The 16,024-nt window shown below is 55.9% G+C and overlaps 1 protein-coding gene and 1 long non-coding RNA gene across 6 annotated transcripts; one reads left to right on the top strand and one right to left on the bottom strand.

The window, feature by feature from the left end:
• Positions 1 to 215: 215 nt before the first annotated feature.
• Positions 216 to 6,406, bottom strand: LOC137222002 (uncharacterized). Its single transcript, XR_010942244.1, has 3 exons — positions 5,489 to 6,406; positions 4,616 to 4,895; positions 216 to 4,371 (listed from the first exon to the last, which is right to left on the bottom strand). It is a non-coding gene; the product is annotated as an uncharacterized lncRNA (long non-coding RNA).
• On the top strand, positions 5,192 to 15,333 carry MGAT4B (alpha-1,3-mannosyl-glycoprotein 4-beta-N-acetylglucosaminyltransferase B). 5 transcript variants are annotated; one of them, XM_067732573.1, is made up of 15 exons: positions 5,198 to 5,593; positions 10,737 to 10,922; positions 11,008 to 11,148; positions 11,229 to 11,362; positions 11,767 to 11,813; positions 12,136 to 12,249; positions 12,480 to 12,555; positions 12,684 to 12,798; positions 13,163 to 13,293; positions 13,469 to 13,576; positions 13,697 to 13,890; positions 14,312 to 14,390; positions 14,473 to 14,560; positions 14,640 to 14,752; positions 14,858 to 15,333. In XM_067732573.1, exons 1-15 carry the CDS (start codon positions 5,497 to 5,499, stop codon positions 14,879 to 14,881), a joined length of 1,647 nt encoding a protein of 548 aa, XP_067588674.1. In that variant the 5' UTR covers positions 5,198 to 5,496; the 3' UTR covers positions 14,882 to 15,333. The 5 variants fall into 5 exon arrangements, 4 of the variants coding, with proteins under 4 accessions (XP_067588675.1, XP_067588676.1, XP_067588677.1 ...); XM_067732574.1 differs by lacking the exon at positions 14,312 to 14,390 and having other exon boundaries at positions 5,192 to 5,593; positions 13,469 to 13,601; XM_067732575.1 differs by lacking the exon at positions 14,312 to 14,390 and having other exon boundaries at positions 5,196 to 5,593.
• The last annotated feature ends 691 nt before the right edge of the window (positions 15,334 to 16,024 follow it).

Genomic DNA, 16,024 nt, shown 5'->3' with positions numbered 1-16,024 from the left:
CCCCAAAGGCCAGCTCTAGGAGTTGGGGCATAGGGGTCTGTGGGCATAATATCAGTGGCAGACTGGCTGATAAAATGTTGTCTCAGCAGGGATTGACACACAGGAGTGGAGGGATCAATGTTAGTTAATTTTCTAAAAACCTTCATACCCGAAAGAGGACTGGATTTTCTTTTTCTTCTTGGGTCACTCCTTTAAACTTTTCATAGTTAACTGGCTTTTTTTTTTAAAATAAATTTATTTATTATTTATTTTTGGCTGCACTGGGCCTTCACTGATGCGCGCAGCCCCTCTCCAGTTGTGGCGAGCAGGGGCCCCTCCTCGTTGTGGTGCGCTGGCCTCTTATTGCGGTGGTTTCTCCCGTTGCGGAGCACGGGCTCTAGGTGCTCGGGCTTCAGTAGTTGTGCCTCGCTGGCTCCAGAGCGCAGGCCCAGCAGCCGTGACGCACGGGCCCAGCTGCTCTGCGGCATGTGGGATCTTCCGGGACCAGGGCTCGAACCCATGTCCCCTGCATTGGCAGGCGGATTCTTAACCACTGCACCACAAGGGAAGCCCAGTTAACTGGCTTTTTGATACACTTTCTCATCCCTTCTAATACACATTGGATGATGTGGTTCCTGGCTTCTGTTCCCTCTGGGGAATTATATTCCCAACAGGGCTCCTGGCTTAGAAGAGGATCCACCCATGATGAGTAAGTAACCTGCAACTGAGAAAGCATTCCTAGAAATGAAGTCCGGCATCCCAGAGACATTTACCAGGAGGCTTTTGTCAGAAGGGGGTCAGAGTGTCCTCCAAATTCCCTTCTTACCTAATGGGATTTTGAGCATCCTCTACTCTCCCATTACCTAACCCGATGTTTCTGGTCAACCCAGTCCCTTGCACAAGGGGTGGGGGGGGGGGTGGGCAGGACATTTGTTTCAGTGCACTGCCAGGACTCTCCTTGAGGGGATCTGTTATCTATAAAGCTTATGCCTTATAATACGTTTCCTTATGCGAGGGTGTATTCCTCAAGATTGAGCGTCTACAAAGTTTATAGTGAGGGCTTCTCAGCAGCAGCCAGTCCAAAAGGCTGTCTGTAGCAGTGTATGGGCTGCCAAGGCCTGAAGTGAAGGGGGTCCTAGAGGTGCAAAAAAGGAACTCCTGGAGGAATTGAAGTTGGGCGCAGTAGAAAAAGCCACAGGGGTCAGGACCTCAGGGTCTAGAGGTGGGAGTATTCCCATAGGGGATTTTTGGACATAGAGTAAGGTGAGAGACCAGACAGCAGAAGAACCGAAAACCCTCTCCCCTATCTGCTTGGCAGCTATGATAAAATTGGGAAGAGCCTGATGATTCCATCTGACACAGGCAACAGTAAGTCTGGACAGTGTTTCCCGTGTAATTTAACATACCAATGAACCCAGTTAGCTTAGGATCTGTCTTTGGGATGCTCCCAGGGCCCTTTGAAGTACCCCAAAGTTAGCTGGAGGTCAAAAGAACTTTAATTAGAATTTGGTATTTGGGAAGTTTGTCAAAAATTTCAAAAAGTTTTTTTTTGGCTGTGCTGCACAGCTTGTGGGATCTTACTTCCCCAACCAGGGATTGAACCCGTGCCCCCTGCAGTGGAAGCATGGAGCCCTAACCACTGGACAATCAAGGAATTCCCTCAAAAAGCTTTAAAACACCTGGTCAGATAGGATCATAGGTCATTGTGAAACAATATTTATTCCTTGAGCTAAGGTGAAAAAAGGATTTCAAAAGTAAATACAGGGGCTTATTTCACCATTGGTGGCGCAGTGGTTGAGAATCCTCCTGCCAATGCAGGGGACACGGGTTCGAGCCCTGGTCCGGGAAGATCCCACATGCCGCGGAGCAACTAAGCCTGTGCACCACAACTACTGAGCCTGGGATCTAGAGCCCACGAGCCACAACTACTGAGCCCATGCACCTAGAGACCGTGCTCCGCAACAAAAGAAGCCACCGCAATGAGAAGCCTGCACACAGCAACGAAGAGTAGCCCCTCGCTCACCACAACTAGAGATAACCTGTGTGCAGCAATGAAGACCCAACACAGCCAAAAATAAGTAAATAAATAAATGTATTTTTTTTAAAAAGTAAATACAGACCACTTAAAGGCACTGAAACTCACACAATCTTTTATCAAAAGCAGCATTCCAGGAAAACTGTTCTCTTATGAGAGAAAGAAAATAAATCCAGCCCTGCATCAGCCTACTCTTAATAAAATCCATTTACCTAGTCAAATTTAATCCAACCTTAGAAAATCTTGACCATACACAAAACTCTTTTCCCAATGTTCCTTTTCCACAAACCTTTTGCAACTTCCTGTAGTCATATTATTTTGTCCCTTATTCTTTTCCCATTCAGAAACAACCAGCTCTAGGACAAAATCACCCTTTTCTTTCTTTTTTTTTTTTTTTCCGGTACGCAGGCCTCTCACTGCTGTGGCCTTTCCAGTTGCGGAGCACAGGCTCCAGACGCGCAGGTTCAGTGGCCATGGCTCACGGGCCTAGCCGCTCCGTGGCATGTGGGATCCTCCCGGACCGGGGCACGAACCCGTGTCCCCTGCATCGGCAGGCGGACTCTCAACCACTGCGCCACCAGGGAAGCCCTCTTTTAACAAAATATATTTCCACTCCTCATACCTTCTTTTACTGAAAACGCACATCCTACTTTCCTCAAGCAACCATGAACTGTCTTTACATTAGCATTCCCTGATTGGAATATCCCATAACCTCTAGAAACATGCAACTTCCCAAAGCACTATTTCTTTGCTCAGTGGGGTATGTGGTACAAGACATGTGTTTCATAAAGCCAAACATCTTTAGTTTCCCCCTCATAGAAAGACAAAAGTTGTAAAGTCGTAAATTTAGATCTGTTTAGCAATTAGTGTGCCAATATTTCATCTTATTTGAAATGGCCTAGATACTCAATGAATTCCTATCATTTAACTTAATATTGCTTCAAGTTACCAAAATGTGGAGAGACTATTTTAGATGGATATTTCCAAAACATAATTATTCCTATAGAGTTTACCAAAAAGCTCTTACCTCAGTAACATTTACTTAAAAATGTAATCACATCAGGTTATTTTCCCTGTTGACAGATTATATAACAGAAACAATATGCATTTATTGACTTCCAGTAACCCTAGGAACAATGAAAATATTATATTATTCTTAATGTTGATGACTCTAAAGACAGGTCTGTATTAAGCCCACAACCTTAAACTAGCTCTAATACCAGATATTAATTTAATATTGAATATTTCCCAGATCACATGAAGGTGGAATGTATTCTGGCGAGTTTTATATTTCTGAGAATGTATATACATGCTCAGTTTCCTTTAAGCCAATTAAATACAGCTCATTTACAAGTTAATGTTTACATAAAGAGAAACAGAACCAGAGATCTCATAGTTTTCCCACTTGAATTTAAAAAGGTCTCTTTTTTTTCCTCAGTCTGGGGGACTACAGATGGATCAGATAGTTCCTAGAGCCCAGGCAGAACAGTTACATTGCAAAGGCAGAGGAGAGAAATGCAAGCTCCTCTCTTTTTTATTCTTTTTAAAATCCCACTAAGTAACCCAAGGCTGGAGTCTCAGGCAATGTGAGCTGTGTTTGTATTTCAAGGCTTAAGTGCTCCACAGGGCCCACAATTTCAGCAGAGACTTGCAGGAGCGGTTGGACAGACAAAACTACATAAGACAAAGATCCTTTTACTCGACATGTACCACCGACAAAAACTTGACACAAACAAGAACTTTTCAGGATAAAGGGGATGGGAGTGCAGGTGTAAGGATCAAGGGAGAGGTGAAGGGAGGAGAGAAAGACTAAAAAAAAAGAGACAGCAGGAAAATAAAGGTGAGAATACTGGGACAATAGAACTTCCAGCCACTACATGATATGAGGTTTGAATTCTATCACTGTCATAAATCTCCCATCAGGGAGAGCCCACTGGACCAAGGTCTGCATGGTGTGAGGCGAGCCTCTCCCACCTCTGCTTGTCACCCATTGACGGCCAGAGGGAGCATGGTCTCACGTGCTGAGAGGAGTGATACTGCAGCTGCCCAATGTCCACTCTCTCCAAAGGATAAGACAGAGGAGTAGGAAAAGACAGAGAAAGAAGTAGAGAGATATAAGCAGAGGGAAAGGGACAAACGGGAGGGGGAAAGCATTGCATGAATGAGGGTACTGAGGCCCCTAGGGGCCAGAAAGGCAGACTTACCAAATGTGGTGACGAGGTGAGGTTCAGGCGATCTCTTGTCACCCACGGGGAAGCTGCTTTCAGTGGTCCCAGAGGTGACCAGATCCTCTCCCGTGAAGAGGGAGAGGTCCCATGTTGGGTGCCAGAAATCTGTTACTGGTCAGGGTTCTTGGCCTTCCTTAATCAATGGAAATTGATAAGAGGCCAGACAAGAAATTTGGGCAAGGCTTTACTGGGGGCCCTGCTGCAGCAGGGGGGCAGTGAAAACAAGTAACAGGTTCCCTTGCTCGCTCCCGGGTGGGGCTCGCTGGTCCCTTACATGGGGTGAGGTTAGGGGTGTGTCTGGGGGTTGGGCAGGAGGGGTGGCTTAGGTGGTCTGCCCACCCCTTTGATGGTGCACAGGGGGCATGTGCGGTACCCTGTTTTTGCTCCCGGCTCTTCAGAAGTGGCAGTCAGGTTTTTGGTCTTTTTCTATCTTGCTGTTCATAATTTGCCCCAACTGCCCATGCACACAGTACTTTTTAGTCCCTTGTAGTTTCTTCGTATTTTGTTGCTGGAGATGTTTGTCCAGGAGCAAGCATTGCAGCAAAGGGTTCCAGGTCCCAGGTCCCAGCTTGTCTCACCTTTATTTGCCTAGACTTCTCAGACCTGGCGAAGGGACCTGAGGGGCCTCAAGTTAATGTGATTGAAGTCCAGATCTGGGTTTCGAGAGTTCACAACGAAAATGTTACTGAGAAGGGGCTGGGGGACCCCCTCACATGGCCTCCACCACAGAATACGCGAACTCGCGAAGGCCCCAGCTTTGACCTACCTGAGGCCGGTGCCCAGGGCCGTGAAGTCCGGGACGCATGAGCCCACGTGGGGGCCGCTGTCCGGAGACAGGAGGGCGGGATCCCGGGCGTTGGTCCCCCACCCCGCCCCCTCGTGGTGCTGGTGGCAGCAGCGGATGATGCGGCCCCTTTAAATCCCGGCCGCCCCGCCCTTCGCAGCCGACTCCGCGGCGGCCCGGGATCCAGGCCGGGCCGCGGCTCTCACCGCCCAGCCTAGCCCAGCCTGGCCCGGCCCAAGCGCCGAGCCTAGGAGGTCCACTCCCTGCGCCCCAGAGGAGCCGTCAGCGCGGTGCCCGGCCCAGTCCCCAGCCCGGCAGGCCCGCCCGCATCCCTGCCCGGCCCCGGGCTCCCAGCCCCTCCCCGCCCCGGGGCCGGGGCCCCTGCAGCCTCCAGGTCCCCGCGCCCCGGCCCCGGCCCCCCCGGGCCATGCGGCCTCGGCCCCGCCGGCGCCCACCGCGCACCTGAGGAGATGAGGCTCCGCAATGGCGCCTTCCTGACGCTGCTGCTCTTCTGCCTGTGCGCCTTCCTCTCGCTCTCCTGGTACGCGGCGCTCAGCGGCCAGAAAGGTGAGCCCCTCCCCCGCCGTCGCCCGCCTCGCGCCCCCTCCCACACCTGGGCGCCGGCGGCCGGAGCGGGGTCCGGGCAGCTGCCGCGGAAAGCGGCCGGAAGCCGACGCGGGCGCCCCTTCCCCGCCCGGGCGGTGCGAGAGGACGCCCCTCCCATCCTCGCTCCCACTTGTTTGCTGCTGGAATAACGAAATTCTCCTCTGGCCTGGGCTGGGCCGCGCCGGTGAGCGGGAGTCGGGTGCCCCGTGCGCGCTCAGGACCGGCCTTCGTGAGTACAGTTCTGCCCGTGTTAGGGCGGGTCGCTCCCTCTGGTGAGCTGGGGACCTCAGAGTTCTCAGAGAGGGACAGGGACACAAGGTCACAGAGGTGGCTGTGCCAGAGGGTCCCCAGGGTACCGCTCCAGGCACCTGGGTACACCGATCCTGAGACACGAGTGAGGAGGCAGCCAGACATCCAGGCAGTACCATCACTTCACACCACCTCTCCACCCCAGCCCACTGTGGGTGCGGCTCCCTGGGGCCTCCACAGCCCTCCTCCAGGACATCTGGCCCCAGGACTCCTCCACAGGGATGTGGGTGCTGCGGAATGCTTCCTGTGGCTACTGGCCCGGGGGGATACATGGAGGGCCTCATGAGCGCCCCACCCAGTCCTGGCAACCGGTTAACTCTCACCTGAAGTTTGGTTAAGCTGGCCAGTCCACCGTCATGGCCCCTCTGCATCTGGCTAGCACACTTAGGACTGAGGGGGCAGGCCCCAGCACTGGCTGGAGTTGCTCTGTGTTGGTTGGGATGGCTGGGGCTGAGTGGGGCCTTGGCTGAGGGTTGAAGGCTGAGGAGGCGCTCGCAGGCCCTTGTCTACCCAGCCTTTAGCACAGGAGGCACCGGGAAAAGCTGCTTCCTTCCTGCCGTCTGGCTTTCCTGCAGGAGGCCTAAGCAGGATCAGCCTGAGGCCAACTGACCCTCTGCCTCCCTCCCACCTCCTGCTTCCCTGTTCCCCAACAGAGGCTGCGGGAGAAGCTGGAGCCTTTCTGACCCTCCAAGTCCCAGTGTCCCCGCCTGGCTCCTGCCCGCCTGGCTCCTGCCCGCCCAGCTCAGCCCAGCCCTGTTTGGGTGAAGGCCTGGGCTGCCCTAAGGGCTCCAGAGCGCCTGAGGGGAGACCCTCTAGGACTTGGTACATGGAGGGCATGGCTGGGGCGGAGTTCTCCGTAGGTGGGGTGTGTCACCTGGGGGAGGGCATTTTGGACCCTTGAGAGAGTGGCCATGTAAGCAGCCTGGCATGGAGGCCAAGGTGGGGCCATATCTGATGGGCTGGGGCACACTTGTTCAGCTGTGAGTGGAGCGATGACCCCTTGCACTTTGTCCTGGGCTAGGCCGCAGTTCCTGTGTGCCTCCTATGGCAGCCACTGGCCCTCAGCCAGGTGTCAGGAACTGCAGCACCAGCCCCTCCCACCAGGACACCTTCTCTGTGAGTCTGGCTGGCCACAGTGTCCAGGAGTGAGGGGGATACCCATGGCTCCATTTAGAGCCTACTCTCCCTAAGCGGGGCATCGAGGAGGGCCTGTGGAGCAGGAGAGCACCCCTACTCAAAGAAATGTGGGGCTCAGATGCAGGGGTCCTTGTCCCTTGGGTGTGGCAGTCCAGAAGCCTGTGTGACATGTGACAAGAGGGTCACCTGGGCCTTCCCCATCAAGGGCTGTTACTGTTTTGGGAGTCCCAGTAGGGTCTGGTCTTTGGAAGCTTGAAGAGAAGACTGAGTCTGGGCTCTTATATGAACCTTTCTCATTCTTACATTCAGATGACTGCATTAAGCCCATGGGGAAACCAGACTAAGTCTGAGGCCAGACTGGACCTTGGCTTCCAGCTTGCAGTGAGTAGGAGGCTCAGGAGAGGGCTGGCCCAGGCACTGATGCTTAGAGGAAAGGCAGAGGAAGCCATATCTGTAGGGAAGGGAAGAGGTGGGCAAGAAGCCAGAGAGGAAGGGAAAGCAGGAACAGGTGGCATCCTGGAAGCCAAGGGCCAGGAAGGACACATAGGCCTTAGCAAGACGGACCCTAGATACGGGGTTTCAGGCCCACTTTCATATCCAGCCTTGACCAAATCTATGCAGCAGCTCCACTAATGCTCAAACTGTAGCCCTCAGCCAAGCACCTGCTGAAGGTCTCCAGGGAAAACAGCAAACCCTCCAGGCGGGTGGCCTCAGCCACACAGCCCTCCCCAATGTCTAGGCTGTCCCCTCTCTTGGATTTCAGCAATGATGGATGCCTGTCTTGACCACTGGGAGGGTGGGTGCAAGCCCTGGAGAGGAGGTGAACACCTGCACCCTCTCCATGCCCCTGCCCTACTGCAGGACTTTTTTTAAAAAATATTTATTTATTTATTTATTTGGCTGCTCCAGGTCTTAGTTGCTCCCGCGGGATCTTCGTTGCCACCCGCGGGATCTTCGTTGCCACATGTGTGATCTTCCTTGCCATGTGCAGGATCTTTTAGTTGAGACTTGTGAAGTCTTAGTTGCGGCATATGGGATCTAGTTCCCTGACCAGGGATTGAACCTGGGCCCCCTACATTGGGAGCTCAGAGTCTTAGCCACTGGACTGCAAGGGAAGTCCCCTCACTGCAGGTTAACAGCAGACCTTTGCTGGGCCTGGAACCACCCTGTGCCCCTCTGAGCCTGTTTCCCCTTCCCTAAGTACAGAGCACAAGGTCTGTGCCCCAGCCTGGCTCTTGAATCTGTTTCTTTAACAAAGAGAGAACCAAAGGGAAGACTGTGGTATCATGGGCTTCAGGTATCCTGATTACTCTGCCTTCTGGTGGAGGAAGGGGCGGGAAAGCCTCCAGTAGTGTGACCACAGCTGCCCCCAGGACTTGGGCAGAAGAAGGCTCCTAGGAAGGGAGGCCAGGGTAGGGAGCAGGCTGTGCCCAGGCCTTGGTGGTCAGGGTGACTCAGGTCAGCAGGGCCCACCGCTGCCACTGGCCTGTCCCCCTGGGGCAGGCTAAGGTTGGACAGAGCTCAGCCTACTTAAAGATCAGAGAAGGCCATGGGTTTGCGGGGGGGGGCGGGGGGGGGGGACGACAGGGGCAGCAACAGCAGTCAGAGGGGGATGAGATCTCCTTACTCTCCCTCCACTTCACAGAGGTCCCCACTGCAGGGAGCTGCCTTGGGTGTAGCCAGTAGCACAAGGGCTGCCCCTGCAAGACTCAGCAGCTCCACAGCACTGGGGTGGCATTGGGGAGGGCATCAGGGACAATAGGTGGGTGGGTAGGGACCCAGGCAGGAGGGAGGCCACCTGCCTGTGTAGGCAGCTCTGAACTCCCTCCTGCTGGGCCTCAGCACCTCCAGTCCCTCCTCCCTACTGGCAGCTGGGCAGGTGAGTGCTGGGGGTGGCCAGCTCCCTGTTCAAGGGGTCAGGTTTCCAGGGTAACCTGGCCTCAGAACCCAGAGCAGAGCCTCAAAGATCTGGTAACCTGACTCCTGACTCCCTCCCCCAGCAGGGCTGTCCCTGAGCACAGAAGCTTGAAGTGGCCTGGCCTTTGGCCCCATGGGCAGGGTGTGGGAAGGGAGATCGGGCAAGCTGCTAACTCTGGAGTGCCTCATCAAGGATCTGCTTGGCTCCCCTGCCCCTCCCCCCACAGCCTCTCCGTCCTGCGTAGGGGCTACCCCTCCCTCTTCCCCAGGACTTAGCACTTCAGCCTCTGCCCCAGCTGCAGAGAGGGGGTGTCCTGAGATGACCGAACTTTGCCTTGGTCATGACCTTTGGTATACCCGACTGTGGGGAGGTGACACCATCCCAGGGCATTCTAGTGGCTGTGACCACCCCTTCTCAAGGGATCAAGGAACATAAGAGTTGCCTGAGGGTGAGAGGGGAGATCTGGAAGGCAACTAGGCCTTGAAGGCTACATGGGTTTTCATCAGGCCCAGAAGAGAAAAGGGGATTCCAGTCAGAAGAGACAGCATGTGTGAAAGCATAGACATCAGACAAGGAAAAGGAGGTGTGTGTGATGGCAAATAAAGAGGGCAAAAGCCGATTAGAAAAGGCCTTGAGAGTGCACAGCCTGGCAGGACCTGGCTGCCTCAGCAGCAGATAACGACGACGTTGTTGATGTTATTTGTCTCATTCTTGCTCGCTGGGCCCTGCCAGACCAGTGGAGCCAGGTGCTTGGCACCCTGGAGATCCCTCTCCACTGTCACGTAGCAGCCCTACCTCTGTGCTGCTTCTGGCCCATGTGCACCCCTAGTGCCTGCACATGGTGCCCAGTTGGAGGTTCTGACACAGGCCCCCCTGGGGTGGCATGGTCTAGGCCTAGGACACATCTCCAGAGAAGCAGGCCTCAGCGCACTTAGAGCTCTTGTCCCCTTTCTGCTGCTGACTTGCTGAGGGACCCCTGACTAGTTTCTCAACTTCATTTGCTCCTCTGAGCATTGGGGGCTGTAACTGCAACAGTCCCCACCCACCCACCCCCGCTGGACTGTGTGAGATTGCAAATCCAGAGCTGGTGCCTAGTGTAGAATGACAACCATGAGGACAGTGACAAATGTGTGCATTGGGCTCAGTACTACTTGCAGGATATGGGGGAGAGTCAAGGGAGGTTTTCTGTCCCCATGGGGCCTTGGGGATGGGGCTGCCTGTGATCTCTGTGAACGGGGATGGGAAGCAAAGTGCAGAGGCTGAAAGAAGGAACAGGGCAAGGTTGGCCTCAATGCCAAGGGCTCCTTGCGGAAGGTCTGGGTCCTTGTGCCCTGGGTGGGACCTTGGGTGCTCTACTTCCTGGAAGGAGGAGATGCTGCAAGGAGAAGCAAGAGGGGGCTTTGGGAGGAGAGGGGAGGGGATGGAGAGGATTCAGTCTGAGCCTTTTCAGCCTCAGCTTAGGTTTGTCTCACCTGGGGCTGGAAGTGGTCCTGTAGCCCTCCCACTTCAGATGTCTCCTCAATGCAGAAAATAAAGGGAGAGCACTGGAGAGGGCTAATTCCCCCAGTGGAGGCTTTTCTTCCCCAAGTGTGAGTGTCACTGTGACTTCAGAGTGACCCTTATGTAACCCCATGTGGCTCACATGTGGCAGGCATATGAACAGATGTGTAGGCTAACACTCAAGGAGCAGTACCTCAGCTGTATGCTGCCCCCTGGTGACAGCCTGTGTACCACCCACAGGCGATGTGGTGGACGTGTACCAGCGGGAGTTTCTGGCGCTGCGTGACCGGTTGCATGCAGCTGAGCAGGAGAGCCTGAAGCGCTCCAAGGAGCTCAACCTGGTGCTGGACGAGATCAAGAGGGCCGTGTCGGAGAGACAAGCGCTGCGAGACGGAGACAGCAATCGCACCTGGGGCCGCCTAACCGGTGAGCACAGGAGCGGGAAGTGGCAGGGGATGCGAGGCTGATGGCAGACCGCATTGTCTGACCTGTCCCTTCCTGACCCACCCAGAGGATCCACGCCTGAAGCCGTGGAACGTCTCGCACAAGCACGTGCTGCACCTACCCACTGTCTTCCACCACCTGCCACACCTGCTAGCCAAGGAAAGCAGCCTGCAGCCCGCCGTGCGCGTGGGCCAGGGCCGCACCGGAGGTAGGGGCGGGGCCCGGGAGTGGCGGGTGGTGGGACGACCCCCACGCAGTGCCCAGTACCAACCCTCCGCGTCCCTGCAGTGTCAGTGGTGATGGGCATCCCCAGCGTGCGGCGCGAGGTGCACTCGTACCTGACTGACACGCTGCACTCGCTCATCTCAGAGCTAAGCCCACAGGAGAAAGAGGACTCGGTCATCGTGGTGCTGATCGCTGAGGCAAGTGGGCTGGGGCACGGGTCGAGGGGACATTCAGAGGAGGACACACGGCACAAAATAACAAGGAGAATGAAAACAGCAACATTTCGGAGGAAAAAACTCTCAGAAGTTCAATCATCAGTTTCACTCACAAACTTAACAAGATAAAAAGTTAAAAGGAAAGACATTTTAGCGCCCCCTCGTGGAGATGCCAGTTATAGTCTGTCCCACCCCTTGGACCGAGGTATCTAAAAGGGCTTTTTCTGAGGCACCTGTGACCCCCAGGCCCAGCCTTACTTAGCCTTCGGGATGGTGGGCTCACTCCCTCCATGTGGGAGAGAAGGCTGTGTCCTTCCCTCAGCGCTTTCTTCCAGGCCATTTGGGCTGGCAGCCTGGCTCATGGAGGGCACTTGGTCTCCCCACAGACTGACCCACAGTATACCTCGCTGGTGACGGAGAATATCAAGGCCTTGTGAGTACAGACAGCCCGACAAGGCTGGTGGAGGGAGGACCCTTTGCGGGGTGTTGGGCAGACAGGTGCCGGCTGTGCCCCCCCCCCAGCAAGATGCGCCATCCCTCTGTGGGAAAGGGTGCTTCCCCTCTTGATGAAAGGGGGTGGGCATGTAGAGATGACCCAACCCCTCTGGAGCCTCAGTGCCTCAGTAGGATGGGTGTGGTGTCAGGGGATGTCTGCCTGGTGGGCCTTAAGAAAAGGACGGGGTCTAGCTAGCTCAGCTCTGTCCCTGCTCCAGTCCCTGGAGGCTGCACACTCACTGGGCCTTCCTGTCCCCCAGGTTCCCTACAGAGATCCATTCTGGGCTCCTAGAGGTCATCTCCCCTTCTCCCCACTTCTACCCTGACTTCTCCCGCCTCCGAGAGTCCTTTGGGGACCCCAAGGAGAGAGTCAGGTACTAGCACTACCCACCTCCCTGTGCCCCCAGCACCTGCCCACCTGTGCTAAGAACCTAGTCTGTGGGTGTATGAGTCCTGGGCACTTCCCTGCAGTGCCTCCATTGTTCCATTGGAGGACCCCTGCATGGGGGGGTGGGGGTCTCCTACCCACTCAGTGGCCTCTGTGGTAGCCACATTGGAGGTGGAGGGGGTCTGAGCTCTTGAGGCCCCTGCCCCTGGCCCACAGGTGGAGGACCAAACAGAACCTTGATTACTGCTTCCTCATGATGTATGCGCAGTCCAAAGGCATTTACTACGTGCAGGTGAGCACTGAGACCCTGCTCTGTCCCTTTTCCCCCTGGACCCTGGATGGGCCTGGGTGGCAAGCCCTGCCCTGCCCCTGTGCCCATCCTGAGTCCCGGCCCCCTTCTACCTACCCACCACTGTGCAGCTGGAGGATGACATCATAGCCAAGCCCAACTACCTGAGCACCATGAAGAACTTCGCACTCCAGCAGCCCTCGGAGGACTGGATGATCCTGGAGTTCTCCCAGCTGGGCTTCATTGGTGTGCCACCCCCCTCCCTGCCCCGCTGACCTAACCAAAATATCTCCATCCAGCCCACTTCTGCCTCTGTCATCATCTCTCAGTCCCACGCCCTGTTCTGAGCCCTAGTACCATGCAGTGTCGTGCTCTGAGCCTTTGCCTGGAGTGCCCACTGCAGCCCCACCTGGCCTGTTCCTGCCTGCCCTCTGCATCGGGATGTTTGGGCTCACCATCCCGTCTGCTCTCTTGTTACCTGCGCCTGCCTGCAGCCAGCCAGAGGTTTTGCTGTGGGACCCTTCCCAGAGTCCCCCACAGGGACTAAGAGGAAGTAGGGCAGGGCAGAGCTGCCTACTCAGCACCCCTTTCCCTCCAATCCCACCCCCAGGGAAGATGTTCAAGTCACTGGACTTGAGCATCATTGTGGAGTTCATCCTCATGTTCTACCGGGACAAGCCCATCGACTGGCTCCTGGACCATATTCTGTGGGTGAAGGTCTGCAATCCTGAGAAGGATGCGGTGAGCAGAGCCTGCACAGAGGCGGGAGGGGGCGGTGGAGCAAGCAGCCTCCAGTAGGGACTGTGTCGGTGACCATGCACCTGACAGGAGGAGACTGTGCTGCTGGCTGGAGGAGTTTCTGTCTTCAGAGGAAGAGTTGAGTTGAGCCCTAGCGTGTGTCACCCTCCCTCCACAGAAGCACTGTGACCGGCAGAAGGCCAACCTGCGGATCCGCTTTAAGCCATCCCTCTTCCAGCACGTGGGCACTCACTCCTCACTGGCGGGCAAGATCCAGAAACTGAAGGTGGGCAGTGCCACACTCAAGCCTAGTTGAGTACAGCAGAGCCTGGGCTGAGGTTGGACAAGGAGGTAGCAGGGCAAGTCCAGGGCCCACCCTAACACCATTGTCCCTCCTCCACTGTAGGACAAGGACTTTGGGAAGCAGGCACTGCGGAAGGAGCATGTGAACCCGCCAGCGGAAGTGAGCACGAGCCTCAAGACATACCAGCACTTCACCCTGGAGAAGGCCTACCTGCGCGAGGATTTCTTCTGGGCCTTCACGCCCGCTGCAGGGGACTTCATCCGCTTCCGCTTCTTCCAGCCACTGCGACTGGAGCGGTCAGTGCCAGCGCCCACAGGTCCACCTTGGGGGAGGGGCAGGGTGGCTACCAGGGTAGAGGCCTCACCACAAATTTCTGAACCTGCAGATTTCCCTCTGTGACCCTCCCCTGCAAATTACTTAACCTTATTAAGTTTTCTTATCTGAAAAGTGGGGCTCAGAACAGTAGTCACTTTGTAAAGACTTAAGTCCAGCAGTGCCCACAGGAGCTCAGTGACATTGCCCATCACCATTGTCCTTACAAGTAAGGCCCTGGTTGCCTTGCAAGTCCAACGGCTGCCCCGGGTGTTGCCCAGCCTCACCCAGTACCTCAGGGCCCACCTACTGCACTCCTAGCCCAGGCCTGGCCTTTCTCTGCTGGGTAGTGTGCCTGGGCAGTGCCCCACCCCTGCAGCAGCTCACAGGCCTGTCTGGCCACAGGTTCTTCTTCCGAAGTGGGAACATTGAGCACCCAGAGGACAAGCTCTTCAACACATCTGTGGAGGTGCTGCCCTTTGATGTGAGTGTAGTAGCAGGTGGGTGTGCACTGAGGCCTGCCCCTTCCACAGCCACTGGCTTCAGCCCCTTGATTTTGTCCCCAGAACCTCCAGTCAGACAAGGAGGCCCTGCAGGAGGGCCGTTCAGCCACTCTCCAGTACCCTCGGAGCTCTGATGGCTACCTCCAGATCGGTGAGTGAGGGGCAGTCAAGTGGAGGTGAGGGGAGAGCCAGGAGTCTTGGGACAACCTCTCATTGCTGCACTCCCCCAGGCTCTTTCTACAAGGGTGTGGCACAGGGAGAAGTGGACCCAGCCTTTGGCCCCCTGGAAGCACTGCGCCTCTCCATCCAGACAGACTCGCCGGTGTGGGTCATTCTGAGTGAGGTGATATAGGGCAGGGCTGGGTACAGGGAATGGGGAGCTGTACCAAATAGCTAGACCAGGTCTGCTCTCTGAGACCCCAGCTGACACTGAGCCCTGCTCTTCCAGATCTTCCTGAAAAAGGCTGACTAAGCCAAGGGCTTCTGAGGGTGCGTTTTGGCTGGCCCTGAAGCCCACGAGACCTGGGATGTCGTCGCCGCTGCCCCCGGAGGGCCAGGCGCGGCCACCCCAGTCTGAGGGGTTCTGCCTGGCACCCCACTCCATTGGCCTGGGGTGGCCGCTGGCCCGGAGGCCCCAGGAACTGGTGCTGCCCCGCCCGCCGGCCGCGGGGAAGAGGCAGGAGGCCCCCACACTGTGCCTGAGGCCGGTCCGCGCCGCCCGGAACCGTTCGCATCCTGGCCCCCTTGAGCCAGACCTTTATAGAAGAGCCTTTTCCTGGGCGCCCACTGTCTCCGCGCGAACACTGGAATGCATATACTACTTTATGTGCTGTGTTTTTTATTCTTGGATACATTTGATTTTTTTCACGTTAAGTCCACATATACTTCTATAAGAGCGCTCCTTGTAATAAAGGGTTAATGAAGTGTGTGCCTGCTCCGAGCTCACAGCCTGGCGCCTAGCCGCCCAGCGATACCACCCGGCGACCCCGCCCTCCGCGCAGTTCCGCAGGACCTCGCTCGCATTCTCTGGGAGGGTCCCGGCAGCCCGGTGGTAACTCGCTGATGGAGCTGGTGCGGAATCTGGGTCCACGCCCCCAAACTGCCCCCACTTCCGTGATAACCCTCCTCGGAGCGCGCCCCCTAGCGCCCATCATACCTCCCCAAGTGCCTGCAGCCGCCTCTCACCAAAGGCATCCCCCCACCACCTCCTCCCACTCCTTCCTGGGTCTCAGTCCCACCTTTTCCACCGTCTCCAAGGCCCTGCTCCTGTCCCCAGTCTGTGACTCATTTTAGGTCCTCCCATCCATCTCAGGGCCTTTGTTTTTGCCCTGCTTTGAAAGCTCCTCTGCCTGCTCAGCTAAAAGTCACCTTTTTAGGGACTCTTCCCGGCCAGCAGGCCTTCCCCAGATCTGGTCCCCCGAGACACTAGGACGTTTACTGGACAGCGCCTCTTAAAACTACATTGATTAAGTTCATCGTCGTTCTCCGCGGGCCGCAACAGGTTGCCCTGAACACTGCATTGTTCTAGATGCCGGTAACCGAGTACCGACCCAAAAAAAGCCCCTCGTATCGGCTGTGAAGTCCAGGGTATGAGGAATAGGGCGGCTGAGGGTCA

This window comes from Pseudorca crassidens, chromosome 3 (assembly GCF_039906515.1).
Source record: "Pseudorca crassidens isolate mPseCra1 chromosome 3, mPseCra1.hap1, whole genome shotgun sequence".
In the NCBI taxonomy this organism is placed as follows: Eukaryota; Metazoa; Chordata; class Mammalia; order Artiodactyla; family Delphinidae; genus Pseudorca; species Pseudorca crassidens.
This window is presented reverse-complemented; position numbering and strand designations above follow the sequence as displayed.